The sequence below is a fragment of the Aethalodelphis obliquidens genome, unplaced genomic scaffold (genome assembly GCF_003676395.1).
Source record: "Aethalodelphis obliquidens isolate GAN/ISIS:26980383/991018 unplaced genomic scaffold, ASM367639v1 scaffold92, whole genome shotgun sequence".
NCBI lineage: Eukaryota > Metazoa > Chordata > Mammalia > Artiodactyla > Delphinidae > Aethalodelphis > Aethalodelphis obliquidens.
Genome location: NW_020838036.1, coordinates 1781634 through 1800792, shown reverse-complemented (window position 1 = coordinate 1800792; position 19159 = coordinate 1781634). Strand labels below are relative to the sequence as shown.

The following is a 19159-nucleotide window of genomic DNA, read 5'->3' as shown; positions in this document are numbered from 1 at the left end:
CACCTATCCTTCTCAAACTCTTCCAAAATACAGCAGAGGGAGGAACACTCCCAAACTCATTCTACGAGGCCACCATAGCCTGATATCAAAACCAGACAAGGATGTCACAAAGAAAGAAAACAACAGGCCAATATCACTGATGAACATAGATGCAAAAATCCTCAACAAAATGCTGGCAAACAGAACCCAACAGCACATTAAAAGGATCATACACCATGATCGAGTGGGGTTTTTTCCAGGAATGCAAGGTTTCTTCAATATACACAAATCAATCAATGTGATACACCATATTAACAAATTGAAGAAGAAAAACCATATGGTCATATCAAGAGACGCAGAGAAAACTTTTGACAAAATTCGACACACATTTATGATAAAAACTCTCCAGAAAGTAGGCATAGAGGGAAGTTTCCTCAACATAATAAAGGCCATATATAACAAACACACAGCCAACATCGTCCTCAATGGTGAAAAACTGAAAGCATTTTCACTAAGATCAGGAACAAGACAAGGTTGCCCACTCTCACCACTCTTATTCAACATAGTTTTGGAAGTTTCAGCCACAGCAAACAGAGAAGAAAAGGAAATAAAAGGAATCCAAATTGGAAAAGAAGTAAAGCTGTCACTGTTTGCAGATGACATGATACTATGCATAGAGAATCCTAAAGATGCTACCACAAAACTACCAGAGCTAATCAATGACTTTGGTAAAGTAGCAGGATACAAAATTAATGCACAGAAATCTCTGGCATTCCTATACACTAATGATGAAAAATCTGAAAGTGAAATCAAGAAAACACTCCCATGTACCATTGCAACAAAAATAATAAAATATCTAGGAATAAACCTACCTAAGGAGACAAAAGACCTGTATGCAGAAAATTATAAGACACTGGTGAAAGAAATTAAAGATGATACAAATAGATGGAGAGATATACCATGTTCCTGGATGGAAGAATCAACATTGTGAAAATGACTCTACTACCCAAAGCAATCTATATATGCAATGCAATCCCTATCAAACTACCACTGGCATTTTTCACAGAACTAGAACAAAAAATTTCACAATTTGTATGGAAACAAAAAAGACCCTGAATAGCCAAAGCAATCTTGAGAAAGAAAAGCAGAGCTTGAGGAATCTGGCTCACTGACTTCAGACAATACTACAAAGCTACAGTAATCAAGACAGTATGGTACTGGCACAAAAACAGAAATATAGATCAATGGAAAAGGATAGAGAGCCCAGAGATAAACCCTCACACAGATGGTCACCTTATCTTTGATAAAGGAGGCAGGAATGTACAGGAGAGAAAGGACAGCCTCTGCAATAAGTGGTGCTTGGAAAACTGGACAGGTACATGTAAATGTATGAGATTAGATCACTCCCTAACAGCATACACAAAAATAAGCTCAAAATGGATTAAAGACCTAAATGTAAGGACAGAAACTATCAAACTCTTAGAGGAAAACATAGGCAGAACACTCTATGACATAAATCACAGCAAGATCCTTTTTTAACCACCTCCTAGAAAATGGAAATAAAAACATAAATAAAGAAACTGGACCTAATGAAACTTCTAAGCTTTTGCACAGGAAAGGGAACCATAAGCAAGACCAAAAGGCAACTCTCTGAATGGGAGAAAATATTTGCAAATGAAGCAACTGACAAAGGATTAATCTCCAAAATTTACAAACAGCTCATGTAGCTCAATAACAGAAAAACAAACAACCCATTCCAAAAATGGGCAGAAGACCTAAATAGCGATTTCTCCAAAGAAGATATACAGATTGCCAAAAAATACATGAAAGAATGCTCAACATCATTAATCATTAGAGAAATGCAAAGCAAAAGTACAATGAGATATCATCTAACACCAGTTAGAATGGCCATCATCAAAGAATCTAGAAACAATAAATGCTGGAGAGGGTGTGGAGAAAAGGGAACACTCTTGCACTGCTGGTGGGAATGTGAATTGGTACAGCCACTATGGAAAACAGTATGGAGGTTCCTTAAAAAACTACAAATAGAACTACCATATGACTCAGCAATCCCACTACTGGGCATATACCCTGAGAAAACCATAATTCTAATAGAGTCATGTACCAAAATGTTCATTGCAGCTCTATTTACAATAGCCCGGAGATGGAAACAACCTACGTGTCCATCATCTGATGAATGGATAAAGAAGATGTGGCACATATATACAATGGAATATTACTCAGCCATAAAAAGAAACGAATTTGAGCTATTTGTAATAAGGTGGATGGACCTAGAGTCTGTCATACAGAGTGAAGTAAGTCAGAAAGAGAAAGACAAATACCGTATGCTAACACATATATATGGAATTTAAGGAAAAAAATGTCATGAAAAACCTAAGGGTAAGACAGGAATAATGACACTGATCTACTAGAGAATGGACTTGAGGATATGGGGAGGAGGAAATGTAAGCTGTGACAAAGTGAGAGAGTGGCATGGACATATATACACTACCAAACGTAAAATAGATAGCTAGTGGGAAGCAGCCGCGTAGCACAGGGAGATCAGCTCGGTGTTCTGTGACCACCTAGAGGGGTGGGATAATGAGAGTGGGAGGGAGGGAGATGCAAGAGGGAAGAGATATGGGAACATATGTATATGTATAACTGATTCACTTTGTTATAAAGCAGAAACTAACACACCATTGTAAGGCAATTATACTCCAATAAAGATGTAAAACAAACAAACAAACAAACAACAACAAAAAACCCACAGTGGTCTGCAATATCCACATCTATATCCCTTACACTGTTAACACTAGAGTTTCATAAAACAGATATTTACTTGTTGGATCAATTGAGTTGCACATAATCTTTGGACCCCTACTTTAGGCCCAACACTGGACTAAAGTATGTGTTAATAAAGATGTTTTAATGTAAACCAGACCCCAGGTCTTATTGACTCCATATGCTTTGTTTCAAATCATAACTCTATACACTTTTGTCTCAAAACCACTTTTAAAAAAAATCTATCATACTGGAAACAAAGTTTTGAAAGAGATTTTAATCATCTTGTATCTGATAACTGTCCCAAATAATATCTAATGCAAAATTATCACAAAGCAACACACACACTGACACACATCCCTGGAATATTCTAAAATATATTCAAATATTTAAACAGTGAGATCCAGGTGCTCATAATTCAGAGCATAGAAATCTAACTAATGTTAAGCAGAGTATCTTTTAAATTGTGCAAACCCCATATAGGATTAACAATGCAGACCTAACCATACCTGAGAATATACTTTTCTTGACACTCCCCCCAACAAATGTGTCACACATCTATAGTAACAAAATGAAAGCCAAAGGTAGCCATTTTTTAAAAAAATGATCTTCACACAGAAACAACAAAAGAATGAGAATCATACCAGAAGCCAAATCCTCATTTTAATGTGGATTTGGTAAACCAGACTCTTCCCTACTTAAGACCATCTATAAAGCACTTTAAAATTTCCAGAGAGGCTATAGCAATTGTATATTTATATATTTTAAGACACGTACATCTCATAGCAAACCCCAACGAAGATGAAATCAAGAGAAATCTCTGACCTTTCTTCCAAAAGGCTAATAGGTATTTACTTATCATCCATAACATATGGAACTATGAGAGGAATGTCTTTATAATATTAAAAAATTAAGACTTCAAGTAGAGATCCTCTCCCCTCTTCTTACTAGACCTCACTACTACTACTGCTGCTGCTGCTATTACTACTACCACCACCACCATCACCACCACCATCATCACCACCACTAGAGGGATTCTCTAGTGTGTTGGAAGACATCCTCTCCTGGGGCAATTACACTTCAATTTCTACAGCAGAAACTTCCATTTGATCACTATCTGCTACTTCTCTCTATTCAGAATAAACTTGACAACCTCTCCTCTTCTTTTTTAAAGGAAATTCATTTAATAACTGTACACACACACACACACACCCAAGTGTACAAGATTTATTTAAAAGGCTTTTCTTAAAAGGTCCAAAAGTTACAGCAGGTACGTAATATTATACATATATTACTCCCTTCGTTCCCACAGGTCATCATTTATTAAAAGCTTCTTTGGTGCCAAGTATTAAGCACTTTTCGTGCATTACCTGGTCTAATCCTCACATAATCTTAAAAGGTAGATTCTATTCTTACCACCTCTTTAGTGAAGAAAGTAGTGAGGCTTATAGAGGTGAAGTATTCCAAGGTTCTTCCCAGACTGAAGCTCTCTTAAGTCCCTGAGTAAAGCCATTATCTATATTTTGCTCTAATAAGGGAACGTTTACTAAAAGGTAACCAGTTTTTAGGTGTATTTTAATGAGATTTCTCTCCCTGTCAATCAGACTGGCATGTACATACAATGCAAATAATGAAATAAAGAGACTGGCCGGCACATAAAACATCATTAAAATTTTCCTTCTCAAGATAGAGAAGCTGCTATTATAATGTGGTTTGTAAAGAGTATGTAATTAAGGTTAAAACAAGAATACACCCTTTTCAAATGATTAAATTAAAACCTCTGACTCATAACTTAAAAAACAATTTAATTTAAATCCAAGTAGTACTGAATTAGGTGTCATTTTTTTCTCTAAATATTTTTTTTATTTCCTCTTTGATTTCTTCAGTGATCTCTTGGTTATTTAGTAACGTATTGTTTAGCCTCCATGTGTTTGTATTCTTCACATTTTTTTCCCTGTAATTTATTTCTAATCTCATAGTGCTGTGGTCAGAAAAGATGCTTGATATGATTTTAATTTTCTTAAATTTACCGAGGCTAGATTTGGGACACAAGATGTGACTTATCCTGGAGAATGTTCCGTGTGCACTTGAGAAGAAAGTGTAATCTGCTGTTTTTGGATGGAATGTCCTATAAATATCAGTTAAATCCATCTGGTCTATTGTGTCATTTAAAGCTTCTGTTTCCTTATTAATTTTCTGTCTGGATGATCTGTCCATTAGTGTAAGTGAAGTGTTAAAAGTCCCCCACTATTATTGTGTCACTGTCGATTTCCTCTTTTATAGCTGTTAGCATTTGCCTTATGTATTGAGGTGCTCCTATGTTGGGTGCATATATATTTATAATTGTTATATATTCTTGGATTGATCTCTTGATCATTATGTAGTGTCCCTTCTTGTCTCTTGTAACATTCTTTATTTTAAAGTCTATTTTATCTGATACAAGTATTGCTACTCCAGCTTTCTTTTGATTTCCATTTGCATGGAATATCTTTTTCCATCCCCTCACTTTCAGTCTGTATGTGTCCCTAGGTCTGAAGTGATTCTCTTGTAGACAGCATATATATGGTTTTTTTTTTTTTTTTTTTGCTGTATGTGGGCCTCTCACTGTTGTGGCCTCTCCCGTTGCAGAGCACAGGCTCCGGACGCGCAGGCTCAGCAGCCACGGCTCACAGGCCTAGCTGCTCCGCAGCATATGGGATCTTCCCAGACCGGGGCACGAACCCATGACCCCTGCATCGGCAGGCGGACTCTCAACCACTGCACCACCAGGGAAACCCTACATGGGTCTTTTTGTATCCATTCAGCGAGCCTGTGTCTTTTGGTTGGAGCATTTAATCCATTCACATTTAAGGTAATTATTGTTATGTATGGTCCTATAACTATTTTCTTAATTGCTTTGGGTTTGTTTTTGTAGGTCCTTTCCTTCTCTTGTGTTTCCCACTTAGAGATGTTCCTTTAGCATTTGTTGTAGAGCTGATTTGGTGGTGCTGAATTCTCTTAGCTTTTGTTTGTCTGTAAAGCTTTTGATTTCTCCGTTGAATCTTCAGGAGATCCTTGCCAGCTACAGTAATCTTGGTTGTAGGTTCCTCCCTTTCATCAAATATATCATGCCACTCCCTTCTGGACTGTAGAGTTTCTGCTGAGAAATCAGCTGTTAACCTTATGGGAGTTCCCTTGTGTGTTATTTGTTATTTTTCCCTTGTTGCTTTTAATAATTTCTCTTTGTCTTTAATTTTTGTCAATTTGATTACTATGTGTCTTGGCGTGTTTCTCCTTATCCTGCCTGGGACTCTCTGTGCTTCCTGTACTTGGGTGGCTATTTCCTGACCCATGTTAGGAAAGTTTTTGACTATAATCTCTTCAAATATTTTCTCGGATCCTTTCTCTGTCTCTTCTCCTTCTGGGATCCCAATAATGTGAATGTTGTTGCATTTAATGTTGTCCCAGAGGTCTCTTAGGTTGTCTTCATTTCTTTTCATTCTTTTTTATTTATTGGTTCCATAGCAGTGAATTTCACCATTCTGTCTTCCAGGTCACTTATCCATTCTTCTGCCTCAGTTATTCTGCTATTGATTCCTTCTAGTGTATTTTTCATTTCAGTTATTGTATTGTTCATCTCTGTTTGTTCTTGAATTCTTCTAGGTGTTTGTTCTTGAATTCTTCTAGGTCTTTGTTAAACATTTCTTGCATCCTCTTGATCTTTGCCTCCATTCTTTTTCCAAGGTCCTGGATGATCTTCACTATCATTATTCTGAATTCTTTTTCTGGAAGGTTGCCTATCTCCACTTCATCTAGTTGTCTTTCTGGGGTTTTATCTTGTTCTTTTTATCTCGTTCCTAAATAGTCCTCTGCCTTTTCATTTTGTCTGTCTTTCTGTGAATGTGGTTTTTGTTCCATAGGCTGCAGGACTGTAGTTATTCTTGCTTCTGCTGTCCTAGGTCTCATTTTTGAAAATGAGGATTATACACAAAGATTGTATTTAGCATTGGGGGTGGGAGAAGTTAAGTCTGGGCATAAAGTTGCCAGATTTAGCAAATAAAAATACAGGACACCCAGTTAAATTTGTATTTCAGAAGTATGTCCCATACAATGTTTAGGATATACTAAGAAAAGTATTCATTGTTTATCTGAACTCAACTTTAACTGGGTGTCCTATATTTATCTAGCAATCTAAGCTAAGGAGGAAGAACTAAATGGACTCAGTTTTAGCTCTAATATGTTCTTGGTTTTTTTTTTGTTTGTTTTTTTAAGCAACAGTTCAAAGGGAAGTAAAAAATATAAGCTTTTCTGGCAGGTTTAAACCAAAGGAATGTTTCACTTAGAGTTAATGTTTAGTGGAAGCTCTGAAAACACAAGCACTACTTCCATAGCTACTTTGTTATGTGATCATTAAAATAAAGAAGCTCTAAGCTCAGTCTGTCATTGTATACAGATGATTTATAAATGATTTTCCTCCTCCTTCCTTCCCCCTCAAAAAAAACAAAATGCAGTGAAGTACTTGCAGCAAACCTAATCTGATGTGAAAACCAAAACAAACAACAAAAAAAATGAAAATAGCTTTTACTACCTGCCAGGTGCATGTCATCAGGGCCACAGATCTTCAGCACCTTCTTAAGAATCTCATAAAATAGTGTCATTAATTATTTATTTGCACCTCAAAGCAGAGTTCAATGTAAACATTCGAGATCAGGTAGAAAAAGAAGAGAAGCTATCATTTTCCTTTAGAACCCAGGCCTCAGTCATTCAAGTTGATTTATTAATTTTTATAATGATGGGAACATTAATTCCCCTATATGCCAGGTACTGTGCCAGGCCACACTTTCTTTCTGCCTCCCCAGAGTCCAGACTAGCTGGTAAGAGATTACTAGGATATGCCCAATAAATATTATAACAGAGGTATGTATAAAAAGTCGACTTCCTCACTCCTGGCCTAAAAGCCAGTTAGAAAATTCACATGGAAAACCAAAACCATGTCCGTGATTTATTGATAAATAACTTGTAGGTCATAGTGTTTTCTGTGGTGGACATTTTGGTTTTGTATAAGTTGAAGGGAACAGTTCTGAGATTCCTCCAGTCTCAGGGTGATACCAGGCCAGGTTCTCTAGGCTGGTTCTGTTTAGTTTAGAATCCTTGGCTCAGCCTACACCCTAAATCCAAAACTAGCCAAATCACCACGCAAGGGAGAATGGCCATTCTCCCGCAGGCAGTGGCCCAGCCTGAGCACAGCACAATAACCTGTGGTGTTTGAAAAGCTACAAGTGCTCAGGTTCCACCCAAGACTACTCTACTACTCCACTCTAAGGATGGGTTCCAAAAAAAAAAAAAGACTCCCCAAGCAATTCAAATGTACAGCTTTGGTTAAGAACACTACCTAGCCAAATGACGCAAATCACATCAGGCTGTGCTCATATTAGGGCTGCACAGGATGTTCATCCATCCTGAGGTTAATTGTCTCCCCACCAGGTGACTAAAAAAAAAAAAGTCACAAGAATGAATGTGTTCTTTCTTTAGCGCTATTTCATGGACTAAAATACTCTAAGATGGCTCAACTTTCATCCAAGCTGCCTGCTGAGGCCATGGTGAAACCCCTTTGAGGGCAAATATACAGGAAACATTCAATAGCTCATGAAACAGCTTTACTTTAATGTTTCAGAAAACGAAAGAAAACAAAAACTGGGGCTAGGAGATGATCTTTTAAATACACTGCACTGCCTTATATATGAGGTCATGAACTGTGTTCAAGGGAACAGTGCATTACACTCAGATTTTGCTGGGTTTAGTATATAAAGGAGGCAGAAAGGGAAGGATGTGTGGTTTAAATCCACTGCAACAACAAAAACTGCAAATGAAGCAGTCATTTCTTCCTGAGTTCATGAGTGACCCCTGTGTGACAGAGTAAATTATCTGATCATTTGATGTTTAGACTACTGCATACTCAAATAGAGAAAAAAACATTTCCTTGAAATTCAATAATACCACCAACATTTTATGCTGCAAATACAGCACATTTCAAAAAAATAAGTAAAAAGATATTTTAAATAAGTCCAATGTTCTCAATCTTGCCTGCTTTATGTATTTACAACAACATGCAGTTCTCTGGCTCAACCCCATTTCCCCATGCCAAAGTCAATTCAGAAAGCAATCCCTTCACTAGATAGACACTAAGGACCAGGAACAATAAAAGGAATAACAAGTACTTCAATGGCCTCTATCATCAGACAGTTCCATAGTGCACATATATGATGTCACATCAAAATAGAGAAGAGCATAAGGGTACAAGGAAGACAGACTGATAACTGATGGCACCTTCCATAACTAGATCCCTGTAAATATAGCTCCTCTAACCACGAGCACTCCACACCAGCCCCGGATAAAACAGGTCCTGTTTGTGTGAGGGGATGCCAATTTTTTAAGATAAAGGAACAGAGGCCTCCATTAACAGATTTGATTAACAGAAACAAAACTAAAACTCTGTCTCCACCCTAAATAAGCATCAATTAGTTATTAAAAATTGTAATGAGTTTTTCTATTCTGTATCATAGCAGGATAAAAATAATCTAGGATCTCTCAGTGTTGTTTTTTAAAATAAGAATGTGCATTCTATGTAGTTAAATTCCTTTTACTGTCTCCCAAAAGCTGAAGAAACCAGCACTTACGGATACAATCTGAACCATGCACAAATCTAAACATAAAGGCTTGAAATGCCGTAAATATGCATACTGTTCACAGTTTACAACAAATGTTCATAGACAGTATCTTGTTTTAGCCTCCCAGGAGCTTCATGAGATATTAGGAACATCCTCATTTTACAAATGATAAAGCTGAAGCACAGAGATGCTAAACATCTTGCCTAAGATGATTCTGGATCCTGCTGTCTCCTCCCAAACTCAGAAAAAAAAAAAAGAAAAAAAATATTTTGCTTACACCCAGGTTTACTACACCACCCAGGCTTTTCTGAGTAATGCAGTAAAATCAGGTATTAATACTGTCATATATGAATGCTGAATGTCATGCCCTCTCCAAGTTCTATAGCAACTGTTCACTTTTACATGGTCAGGAAGACCCCTTTGTGAAATCTAATGAAAGCGAAGGAATCCCCACCCCATAAAAAAGCACATATGCAAATGTTCATAGTAGCATTATTCATAATAGCCAAAAAATGGAAACCAAACCACCCAAATGTCCATCACCTGATGAATGGATAAACAAAATGTTGTATATCCATACAGAGGAATATCATTCAGCCAAAAAAGAAATGGTGTACTGATACAAGATGGATAAAGCTTGAAAACATTATGCTAAATAAAAGAAACTAGCCACAAAAGACCACATGTCATATGATTCTATTTACATGAAACAACCAGAATAGGCACATCAATAGACACAGAAGGTAGATTAGTGGTTGTCTAGGGCTCTTGGTGGGTTGGAGGGAAGTGGGGAGTGACTGCTCATGGGTGTGGGCTTTCTTGTTGAGCTGATGAAAATGTTCTAAAATTGTGTGGGTGGCTGCAAAGCAATAAACATACTTGAAAACCACTGAATTGTACACTTTAAAAGGTGTATTGTATGGTATGTAAATTATAGCTCAATAAAGATGTTATGGGACTTCCCTTGTGGTGCAGTGATTAAGAATCTGCCTGCCAATGCAGGGGACATGGGTTTGAGCCCTGGCCTGGGAAGATCCCACATGCCCATGGAGCAACTAAGCCCGTGTGCCACAACTACTGAAGCCCGTGCACCTAGAGCCCATGCTCCACAACAGAAGAAGCCACTGCAATGAGAAGCCCGTGCACCACAACGAAGAGTAGCCTCAACTCGCCGCAACTAGAAAAAGCCTGCATGCAGCAACCAAGACCCAATGCAATATTTTTGTATTTATTTACAAAAATAAATAAATTTATTTTAAAAATACTAAAAAATAATGCTATTTTAAAAAATCATTTAAAATGCACATACAAATAACATTTCCCAGATAATTTCTGAGGGTTTGCTAAAGCCCAGAAGCCCATCTACAGGTACAGCACAAGGTCCAAGACAGCACAGGTCCAAGACACAAAGTCAGTAACTCTTGCTCTATAGAAACAAGAATCATCCTATTTTCTTTGTTTTACAGATTAAGTCTTATTTCAGTTCCCCCCACCACAACTACCAAGCCTGTCTCCTACTTTTTAAGATCACTACTTCATTTATTGGTTCATGTGACCACAGTTTTCAATATTAATTCATTAAAAACCATTAAATACTTTCATAAATATAACTTTAACAGCTACAAAGAACTTTTAGTAATTGAATGACTACTGCTTGCAAGGCATAGTTGGAATTCAAAAATGTAAAAGATACTTCTGCCCTCAAGGAGCTTAAAATCTAACAAGTGCGATAAGAGCGAAACGAACAACAATACACAAAACAGAAGGTGAATCTTGCACTAAAAAGGCCAGGGAAGATCAGTGAGGAAGAATGATTGAAGGAAAGCTTCTTGGCAGAGGTGGACATTTAATGCTGAATGTTGAAGAGTAGGTAGGATTTGAACATGCAGAGGAGTAAAGAGAATTTGAGATGCGAGGAGAAGTGGGGATGTTTCAGAATAGTTCCTAGGGACCACGAAGATGGGCCTTAATGTCAAGCTAAGGATCCTGACTTTATTTGGTAGGCTCAGAGAAGCCAAAGAAGGCTGCTGAGTACGGTAGTTAGCGAATCAAAGCAGTATATTAAGAAGATTAATTGTTCAGTCATGTGTGGGTACACGTAGAAGAGAGAAATGGAGACAAGGAAACAAACTGGGAGTCTATTAAACAGTATGAAGTGAAAGGGCTACGCTCTCTGCCCTGTGTCTGTTCACGTGGTAAACCTACAACCCAGAAATGGTTACTGCCCACGAGAACAGGCACAGGGCAGATCAGCACGTTTACCTGACTGGAATGACTGAGTATTCCGCTCATAAGAGACAAAGAGGAAACAGGAGGTTACCTAAAATGCTTCCAAACTACACAAAGCGATGTTAAACACAGGTACTGGGAAAAAGGGTAGGAGGCCTGAGTCAAGTGACACCGCCCCGCAAAGAAAATGCCCTGCCGAAATCTCCAGACCAGCTTCCCTAGGCCAAGAACCTTCGCCCTTTTACTTCCAATCCCCGCCCAACCCCTGAGAGACCCTCCACCTCCCCTTCCCCTTCCGCTCTGGCTCACTTGTCCCGGATGATGGTCTGCAGCTCCCGGATCTGATCATTCATTGGCAGGAGCTTAAGCTGCGCCCCGATCTGTCGGGAGAGTTCGCAGTCCCCTAGGAGGGAGTCGCTGGCTGGCGCGTCAGAGTTGCCAGTGCCACCGTTGCTCTCTGAGTTGAGGGTGGCGCCGCCGCAGGCCTGTGAGTCCCGCTCAGCCGGTACGCTAGAAGAGCTTACTCTCCCCCTGAGGAGAGTCAGCTTGCCCGCGAAGTCGCTGTTTCCCCCGGCATGGTCCGGGATCAGTTCGCCAGCTTGCTGCGGCTCGGGGTTTTGGGTCGAGGCACAGTTTACTTGCTGGTTGTGACAGGGCATGGAGTCCAGACACCGTAACTCCGTGGCCATACACCAGGCACCAGGCCGTCCCCGACCCCTAAGGATAAAGGAGAGCAGGGAGAACGGACCAAAGCTCCTATGCTCTCCCGGTCGCCCCGCCTCCTCGCAACCTCTAACCGCCGCTGCCCTCTCACCCCTTTGGCCTCCACCGCTTCCCTTTCGCACATTACGTCCCGGCCCCGCCCACACCAGACTTACAGCCCGCCTAGACACTCGATTGGCTTTGCTCCCTGCCACTCTGCAGCGAACGGCTTGTTAACCCTTTGCGTTGCCCCAGCTGCGTGGGGATCCCACACCGAACTTGGCAGACAAGGTGAGGCCAGGGATATTTGGTTTCCGGGTCTCCCGGGAGCCTCTAGGGATTCTGCCTGCAGAACTTTGAGTGAGTGAGAGAGCCGGGAGAAAACTAGGGCTGGAGAGTGCTAAAATGATGACACACAAAGACCCATGTTTTCAGACTTTGTGTCTTGGCAGAAAAGTTAAACTTCAGTAACTGCATCTACTGTATGCTTGTCTGTGTAGCCCAAAAAGGAAGTTTAAAAATGCCTAGCAGCATGCTGAAGAGCCTGCCCTCTACTAGACTGTTGTACCAGCTGCAGCTTCCCAAGTGTGCTTGACTACTAGAGCTTTCCTTATCTTTATTGGTTGGACCCTACACTGTACAGTTACCATGAGGATTCTGACAGCATTTCAGATCCACTACCGCTTTGCTTCTTTTAAATACTTGGAAAGACACTTTGTTTGTTTGTTTGTTTGTTTTTAACGTGAGGATATAGTATAAAGGCTTGAGCTAAGAATGTCTAGGGCAGTGCTTTTCAACACCTTTGTGTGTTAGAACAATTATAAAGTTTGTTAAAATGCAGGTTGTCGTGGCCTACCTTTGAGATTCTGATTCAGTAGATCTGAGATGGGACCCAAGAATCTTTATTTTTAACACGTAACCCAACAATTCTGATTTTTTTTAAATGGTACTTTTTGAGAACAGTGGCTTACAGGCTCCCTTTTTGAAGAGCTACAAAGTCAGAAACCTGCTAATTCTACTAAAAAATTATTGAGCAGTATTTAACAATTTCCCTCCCGTCTCTGGACTTGACTTTGTCCATCTATAAATGAGATGCATTAACTATTTGACCCCTAAATGTTCTTCCAATTTTGACATTCTGTAATTCTATTTTGCCTTCCAAAAGCCAATTCTTAAAATTCCTTGTTCCACACCAGAACATAACCAGCATATGCAGAGATTCAAACAAATATGAGTAACAGATAACAGGAATATCGAGGCCTTTGGTGAGACTTGAGCCTTGATCTGGCTCCCTTTTCCATTTTTTCTTTGTTTGTTTGGTTTTTGTTTTGGTATCAGTATTAATGGTATTTTTCTCCCTTTTTTCTCTCCCATATTCTCTGCTTTGTGTCTTACCCTCTAGGTCAGTACACTGTTAGCTGTAATTATAGAGAGTTTAAATTTGATTGGATGATAAAAATTGCAGCCTTAAACTGTAATCCCACTCATTTTTGAAAGCCTGTGCATCTTTTCTCCTAGCACACAATGTGACTCAAAGGATCTCTGGGTTTAAAAGCTGAATCTGATAACATGAAGTGGGCAGGAGCAGTTAAATGGCTACTTTGCCAATGAATACTCTAAGGAAAACAATGAATACAATATTTTTCATTATCAGTACTTTAAATGCAGTAATGAATTTAAAATGGTATTGTGAGACATCCCAGGACCAAAACTGTACTGAAGTCATTTTTGTCTAGTGTTTCATCAGGCAAATGACCTTGTTCTCAGTGCCACAGAATATGAATTAGAACAGTACAACCACCAGTGTGTCTTGTGTTTTCACTCTTATAAGAAACACCCATGCATATACTTACCTATATTAACCAATAATCATTAGCAAATCTATTTATCTAGTCAATTTAATTATTTAAGATGCTATTGAAGTAAAATTCACTGATGATTAATGATAACACCTTAAATTTAGTGGTTTATAACCTACAAAGACCTTCTATACATTCTCAAAAAAAAGTTTGAGGATTACCAAGCCCTGTTTATAGATGATAACTATGTAATTCTTTTTCCTAAAGTGACTTCTCCAAGGTCACACATCCAAAATGGAGAAAAGCAGAGACAGAAACCCCAGTCTTTTCACTTTAAATCCAGTCTTTTTTACACATACCTACAGATTCATGAAATCATTTAGTTAACAAATATTGGTTGAGTCCTTACTATTTGCCAATCATGTTTCTAGGTGCTAGAACAGATACAAAGAAAAATGAATGAAGATCTTAAAATTCTCCATGGTTGTAGAGGGCATGGAGGTCATGGATAATATGGATCTTTGAAAACCAAAGGATAATGTTAGGCAGCATGGAAGCCTACGCTAAAGATACTAACAGCAGAACTGACAAATGTGAATATAGCTCTCTTGCTTCCCACTTTTTGATGGAGGTACAAAGCCAGATAAAGCAAAAAGCTGGAAAATTCTCCTGTAATAATTGAGATGACTATAAACTTCATTTTAGGTTTTGAGTTATAAATTTGAGATGATCCCTAAAAATTATGGGAAGCAGTAAACCAATTGCATGTATCAGTAGATATCCTTCACATGCGTCTACACAGTGCCTTTACAAAACACTTTTATATAGGTTAGCTCATTCGACATTGTGGAGCAGTTGGCCTCAGTATTACAATTCCTGTTTTACAGGTGAGAAAATTGAAACTTAGGAGCCGAATTTATAGTCACATCATAAGTAGTAGAGTTAGGAGAAGGCAGAAGAATTAATTTATTATTAAATTATTAATACTAAACTCTATTTTCCATGCAGTATGCTTTAGTTATCTCATTTAAGCCTTTCAACAACCTTAGGAGGTAGGCTCTATTTTGTTATCCCCATTTTATAGATAGGAAAATAGATGTAGTGAGATTGGGTATCTTGATAATGTCACACAGGTGATAATTGCAGGAGCAGGGATTTGAACCTAAGTGTGATCAGGTTAATTTGTTTCTATAACCCAGGTCCTTAGAGTAGCCCAGGTTATATTCCTCTACTGTACACCATACTTTTTGCTTGTACTATATAGTATCTCACCTACAATACCAGATTTAACCTATGAACCCAAAATTGTACTTTATGACTGACCTGGGGAATTCCGATATAGTTTTCTATTAATGCTTAGCACTCTGATGAACTCCTTGACAATCCCTTCGTGCCATAAGCTCCAGCAGTTCTCTAACTGAAGTTGACTTGGTGATGCTTACACCATTGCATTGTAATTTCTTGTGAACAAAAATCTATTAATTAAAAGAATAGCCAATGTTCTGAGAAAATAGTGTGATTCACTTTGCTTTCAAAATGAATAGCTGTATCACCTTTCAGATGTATACCTTACCTTTGTTCTGTGGTTCCCAATGACCTCAAAATGTCTATTTGGATATCTTTTCAGATATATATATCATTTCTTCTTTACCATTTACTCCCCATAGATTCAAAAATTTTTGAATCACTTTTCAAATACATATTTACAGCCTTATGAAGTTAGTTTACTTGTGAATACAAAACCTCTCCTGTAGATCTTAAACAATTCCTGGCAGATGTGTGGGGCAGGACAGGCAGATTTTGTATAAAAGATTATACCATCTTCTATAAAAGAGAACCTGTAAAAATGATATATTAAGAACTGAGGTGTCTCCCTTTGTGTTTTGTTGATTTTTTGTATTGACATGCTTTGATTCCTTTCTATTCTTTTGTGTAAATTCTAGAGGTATTTTTGTTTTCTGGTTACCTTGGGACTTACATAAGATATCTTATAACAGTCTAACTTAGGTTGTTAACAATTTAAGTTCAATCACATACAAAAACTCTACATTTTAACTTCTCTCCCACTTTAAGTTACTGTTGTCACAATTTACATTCGTTCCTAACATGTATCTTTAAACATATTTTAGTTATAGCTATTTAAAATAATTTTCTCTTTTAACTTTTATATTTGAATTAAAATAGATTTACCTACACCATTACAGTAATAGTGTTCTTTATTTGCCTGAATATTTACCTTTACCAATGAGTTTAATATTTTCTTATGCTATCATGTTACTATCTAGCACCCTTTTGTTTCAACTTGAAGGACATCATTTAGCACTTTTTTTCCTGACGTATAGTTGACTTATAATATTATATTAGTTTCAGGTGTACAGTATAGTGATTTGATATTTTTATAGGTTATACTCCATATAATGTTACTATAAAATATTGGCTATTTTCCTTGTGCTGTACATTACATCCTTGTGTCTTATTTATTTCATAACTAGTAGTCTGTACCTCTTAATCCCCTTCACCTACCTTGCCCCACCCCCACTACTGTCCCCACAGGTAAGCACTAGTTTGTTCTCTGTATCTGTGAGTCTGTTTTGTTATATTCGTTCATTTGTTTTATTTTTTATCTTCCACATATAATTTGAAAACATACAGTATTTGTTTTTCTCTACCTGACTTATTTCACTAAGCATAATAACCTCCAGGTCCATCCATGTTGTTGCAAATGGCAAAATTTCATTCTTTTTTATGGCTGAGTAATATTCCAGTGTGTTTGTGTGTGTGTGTGTGTGTGTGTGTGTGTGTGTGTGTGTGTGTGTATACCCCACATCTTTATATTGCTACATTCATCTGTTGATGGACACTTAGGTTGCTTTTATATCTTGGCTATAGCATTTCTTATAAGGCAGGTATAGTGGGGATGAACTTCCTCAGCTTTTGTTTGGGAAAGTGTTTATCTCTCCTTTATTTTTGAAGGACAGTTTTACTACATATAGTATTCTTGGCAGTTTTTGTCTTTCAGCACTTTGAATAAGTCATCCTACTCGCTTCTGGTCTGCATGGTTTCTGCTGAAAAATCCACTGATAGTCTTATGGAGATTCCGTTGTATGTGGCCAGTCACTTTGCTCTTGATGCTTTCGAATTTCTCTCTTTGTTTTGACTTTTGACAATTTGATTATAAAATGTCTCATTGTGGATTTGGGGGGGATTCATCTTATTTGATGATTTTGGGACTTTTGCATCTGGATATCTGTTTCCTTCTATAGATATGGGGAGTTTTCAGTCACTATTTCTTTGAATAACCTTTCTGGTCCTTTCTCTCTCTCTTCTCCTTTTGGGACTCCCTTAATGTGTATATTGGATGTTGTGATGGTCTCCCATAAGTCCCTTAACGTTTCTTAACTTTTTTTCATTCTTTGTTCTTCTCGTTACTCTGACTGGATTATTTCCAATGACTTGTCTTCAAGTTTACTGATCCTTTCTTTGTTTGATCTAGTTTGCTGTTGAATCCCTATAGTGATTTTTTCACTTAATTATTGCATTCCTTAGCTCCTTAATTTATATTTGGCTTTAAAAAATATTTTCTATTTCTTTGTTGCAATTCTCGCTTACAATTCTCTTGACCTCAGTGAGCATTTTTGTGACACCTAGTTTGAATTCTCTGTCAGGTAAATCATATAGCTTCCTTTTATTAGGGTTGATTTCTGTAAACTGATCTTGTTCCTTTGCTTGGAACATCTTTGATTGATTTTTCATTTTTATTGATTCTCTATGTTGATATCTTTGTGTTAGACAAAGTAAGCACGTCTCCTGGTCTTCACACTGACTTGTACAGGAGACAACTCTTACCAATCAGCCCAGCCCAAGATTCTGGGGTCCTCTATCAACCATTTCCCTCCCCAGGGAGAAGGAGGCAGCTGTGGTTTTTGTCAGGTCACTTTATGGTGAGCCAGCAGGGTGACCTATGGTGTCTTCCAGCCCAAGCTGCCATTTCCATTCTCCCCCCAGACTGCTTGACTGTGGTGGACCTGGCTGAGACTGGCAGGACAGAGGTCAGTACTCTGGGAGTGAGGTCTTGGAGAAGTTGGGTCATTGTACACAGAGCTTGACTCTTTCCCTCCCCAGGGGGAAGCAGAGAGCTCAACCCTTTTGTCCACATGCTCTGTACTGGGCAGGAGTGGGAACTATGGTGTCTGCAAGCTACAAGGATCATATACCATGACTAAGTGGGATTTATCTCTGGAATGTGAGGGTGGTTCAATATGCTAAAATCAAATAATACATCACATCTAGAGAATAAGGGATAAAATCACATGACCATATCAATAGATGCAGGAAAAGTATTTGTCAAAATTCAACAGTTTCCTGTTAAAAACTTCCAGCAAACTAGGAGTAGATGGAAAATACCTCAACATAATAAAGATCATATATGAAAAACCTACAGATAACATCATGCTCAATCGTAAAAAACTGAAAGCTTTTCCCCTAAAATCAGGAACAAGACAAGGATGCCCACCTCTCAGCACTTCTATTTAACATAGTATTGGAAGTCCTAGCCAGAGCAGTTAGGCAAAAAAAGAAATAAAAGCTATCCAAATTGGAAAGGAAGAAGTGAAATTATCCCTGTTTGCAAGATGGTATGATCTTATATATAGAAAACCCCAAAGACACCATTTTAAAAAAACTATTAGAACTAACAAATGGGGACTTCCCTGGTGGTTCAGTGGTAAAGAACCCACCTTCCAATGCAGGGGACATGGGTTCGATCCCTGGTTGGGGAACTAGGATCCCACATGCCATGGAGCAACTAAACCCACGCGCCACAACTACTGAGCTTGTGTGCCTCGACAAGAGAGCCCGTGTGCTGCAAACTACAGAGGCCACACACTCTGGAGCCCACGTGCCACAACTACAGAGCCCATGTGCCCTGGAGACCGTGCACAACAACTAGAGAACCTGCATACCACAACCAGAGAGAAGCCTGTACACTGCAACGAAAGATCCCACGTGCCGCAACTAAG

At 38.4% G+C, this 19159-nt stretch overlaps 1 protein-coding gene across 1 annotated transcript in view; it reads right to left on the bottom strand.

Moving 5' to 3' along the window:
- The window catches only part of UPRT (uracil phosphoribosyltransferase homolog), a 40015-nt gene extending 27582 nt beyond the window's left edge, over window positions 1-12433 (bottom strand). Inside the window, exon 1 of the mRNA XM_027095603.1 lies at window positions 11949-12433. Coding sequence (XP_026951404.1) covers window positions 11949-12328 — 380 coding nt within the window. The 5' untranslated portion in view covers window positions 12329-12433. The remainder of the gene's footprint in view (window positions 1-11948) is intronic.
- Between the last annotated feature and the right edge of the window lie 6726 nt (window positions 12434-19159).